A 2,500-nucleotide genomic window follows, 5' to 3' on the forward strand; every position below is an offset into this window, starting at 1 on the left:
TCTTGATTTTATATCCGTTGCATCCCCGTTTGTTTTCATATGGAGGCTTCGTCGATGTTACGTCACTTCACGTGCGCACTGGATTGTGGGTCAGAATCGCCCAAATAGGATGCAGTTTTCAACACTAACAATCTTGGCCGCATGAAGTTGGACATCCGGGTACTTCTAACCATCCTAAATCTGGCCACAAGAATCAGGACATCCTAAATCTTTTTTCTACCAAACTATATAGTAGAAAGTATGAGATTCGGAACGCAACCTCAGTTCATCTTTGAGTCAGAGTGGACATCAGTGCAAAGTCTGAAGAACATCCCTCAAAGAGTTCTGGAGATATTGGGTTTATAAAAATGACCTGGACAGACTTTATCCCTTCATCAAAATGAAAACTAAAGAAAGGCCTGACATACAGCTCTGGAATAAATGAAGGGACCGCTCCAAATGTTCAGTGTCTCTCGTTTTACTCTTTAGAGGCATATGTTTGAGTAGAATGAACATTTTGGTTTTATAATATAAACTACTGACAACATTTCTACCGAATTCACAATAAAAATATTGTCGTTAAGAGCATTTTCAATAAGTAATGTAGAGATGAAGATTGAAGAAAAATCCAGACTGGTCTCTGAATGTTTTCAGGGGCAGTATTTCACTTTGAGTAATTAATCTAAAATTGAAAGATATACTTTTTGAATGGACTTTATAAGATATTCAAATTTATTTAAGATGCACCTGTATACCTTTAGCTTGATAGAAGATTTTAAGCATTACAACCCGACCCTATTAGATAAGTACATTTTTTTGTTATTTAAAAAAACTACACACACACTCACTCACTCACTCACTCACACTCACACTCACACTCACTCGCTCGCACGCACGCACTCACTCACTCACTCACTCACTCACTCACACTCACTCATTCACTCACACACACACACACACACACACACACACACACACACACACACACACACACACACACACACACACACACACACACACACACAGACAGACAGACAGACAGACAGACAGACAGACAGACAGACAGACAGACAGACAGACAGACAGACAGACAGACAGACAGACAGACAGACAGACAGACAGACAGACAGACAGACAGACAGACAGACAGACAGACAGACAGACAGACAGACAGACACACACACACACACACACACACACAGATAGATCACCATATTGTTAATTGTTTCTTACTGTGGTCCATGGGGCCAACAGGCTCCGAGCGTCGCCGTAGCGTCCGTCTGTCTGTCCGCGACACAGAATTATTTTCCTCTCCGACGTTAGTGTCAGACATTCTCCTTTCTCTGCTCCATGTCTTCAGCTTTAAGCCACTAAAACGCTTCATAGTTTAAAACTGGTCCGCTCAAAACAACTAGATAAAGTTGGGGTGGAGGATTTGGGGAGAAAATTGCAGTTGGGATAGAGATTTGAATCCAAATACCTCAACCGCTCCACTTGTTCTCTTTGGTCCCTCCCCTATGGTCCCTCCCTGACACGCTCTACACCAACAAAGTCGTGCCAAAGTGAATGGACAGTCCCAACAGCCAATAAGAACAGAGAATCGGAGCCTCACTCTGATTGGTCAAAGTGTACAGCTCATGGTAACTTTGACCAATCAGAAATCATATACCCCAGCTTTAACTTAACTTATTAACTTCTCTGTCTGTCTGTCTGTCTGTCTGTCTGTCTGTCTGTCTGTCTGTCTGTCTGTCTGTCTGTCTGTCTGTCTGTCTGTCTGTCTGTCTGTCTGTCTGTCTGTCTGTCTGTCTTGTCTGTCTGTCTCTCAGTCTCTAGGTCAGCCTTGGAGCCTGTTAGGAGACACTTAGGTCAGCTGTATAGATAAAGTCTCATCTCCTTCTACTCCAGAATGTTATGGTTCACTGTGTTCAGCTCTGAACCAAAACATTGGTACGCTTGGTGCCCGAGCCGGGGAGGTGGTAGAGATAGCACGAGGTTAATACACAGACAGACAGACAGACAGACAGACAGATAGATAGACAGACAGACAGACAGACAGACAGACAGACAGACAGACAGACAGACAGACAGACAGACAGACAGACAGACAGACAGACAGACAGACAGACAGACAGACAGACAGACAGACAGACAGACAGACAGACAGACAGACAGACAGACACAGCACGAGGTTATTACACAGCTCTCTGGATGGGTCTGTCAGAATTGCAGTCCGGTTCTCCTTGGCCAAGAAGAAGAAGTTCTATAGAATAAATAACTTGACTTGAGGCAGTGGTGGATAATGATGTCATCTTTAGTAACTAGCTTCTTGTCCTTGAAGTCCACCGTAGCTTCTGTAAATTCTCCCCCAAAAGGGAGGGGTTAGCAAGGGAGCGTCGACATCTACAATCTCACCACTAGACGACGGTAAAATACTAAAAAATGTCACACTGCCCCTTTAAAGGAAGGTTTTTCTTGAATATTTTCCTACGACTCAAACAAACCTCAGACTGAATGTGACAGA

At 43.4% G+C, this 2,500-nt stretch overlaps 1 protein-coding gene across 1 annotated transcript in view; it reads right to left on the reverse strand.

Moving 5' to 3' along the window:
• LOC307270748 (5'-AMP-activated protein kinase subunit gamma-2-like) overlaps window positions 1-1,312 on the reverse strand; it is a gene marked incomplete at both ends in the record, with an annotated part of 7,423 nt that extends 6,111 nt beyond the window's left edge. Inside the window, one exon of the mRNA XM_080054630.1 lies at window positions 1,213-1,312. Within this exon, the coding sequence (XP_079910756.1) occupies window positions 1,213-1,312 (100 nt within the window). The remainder of the gene's footprint in view (window positions 1-1,212) is intronic.
• Window positions 1,313-2,500: the final 1,188 nt, after the last annotated feature.

This window comes from Ammodytes marinus, assembly GCF_949987685.1.
Source record: "Ammodytes marinus genome assembly, contig: scaffold_270, whole genome shotgun sequence".
NCBI classification, from domain to species: domain Eukaryota; kingdom Metazoa; phylum Chordata; class Actinopteri; order Uranoscopiformes; family Ammodytidae; genus Ammodytes; species Ammodytes marinus.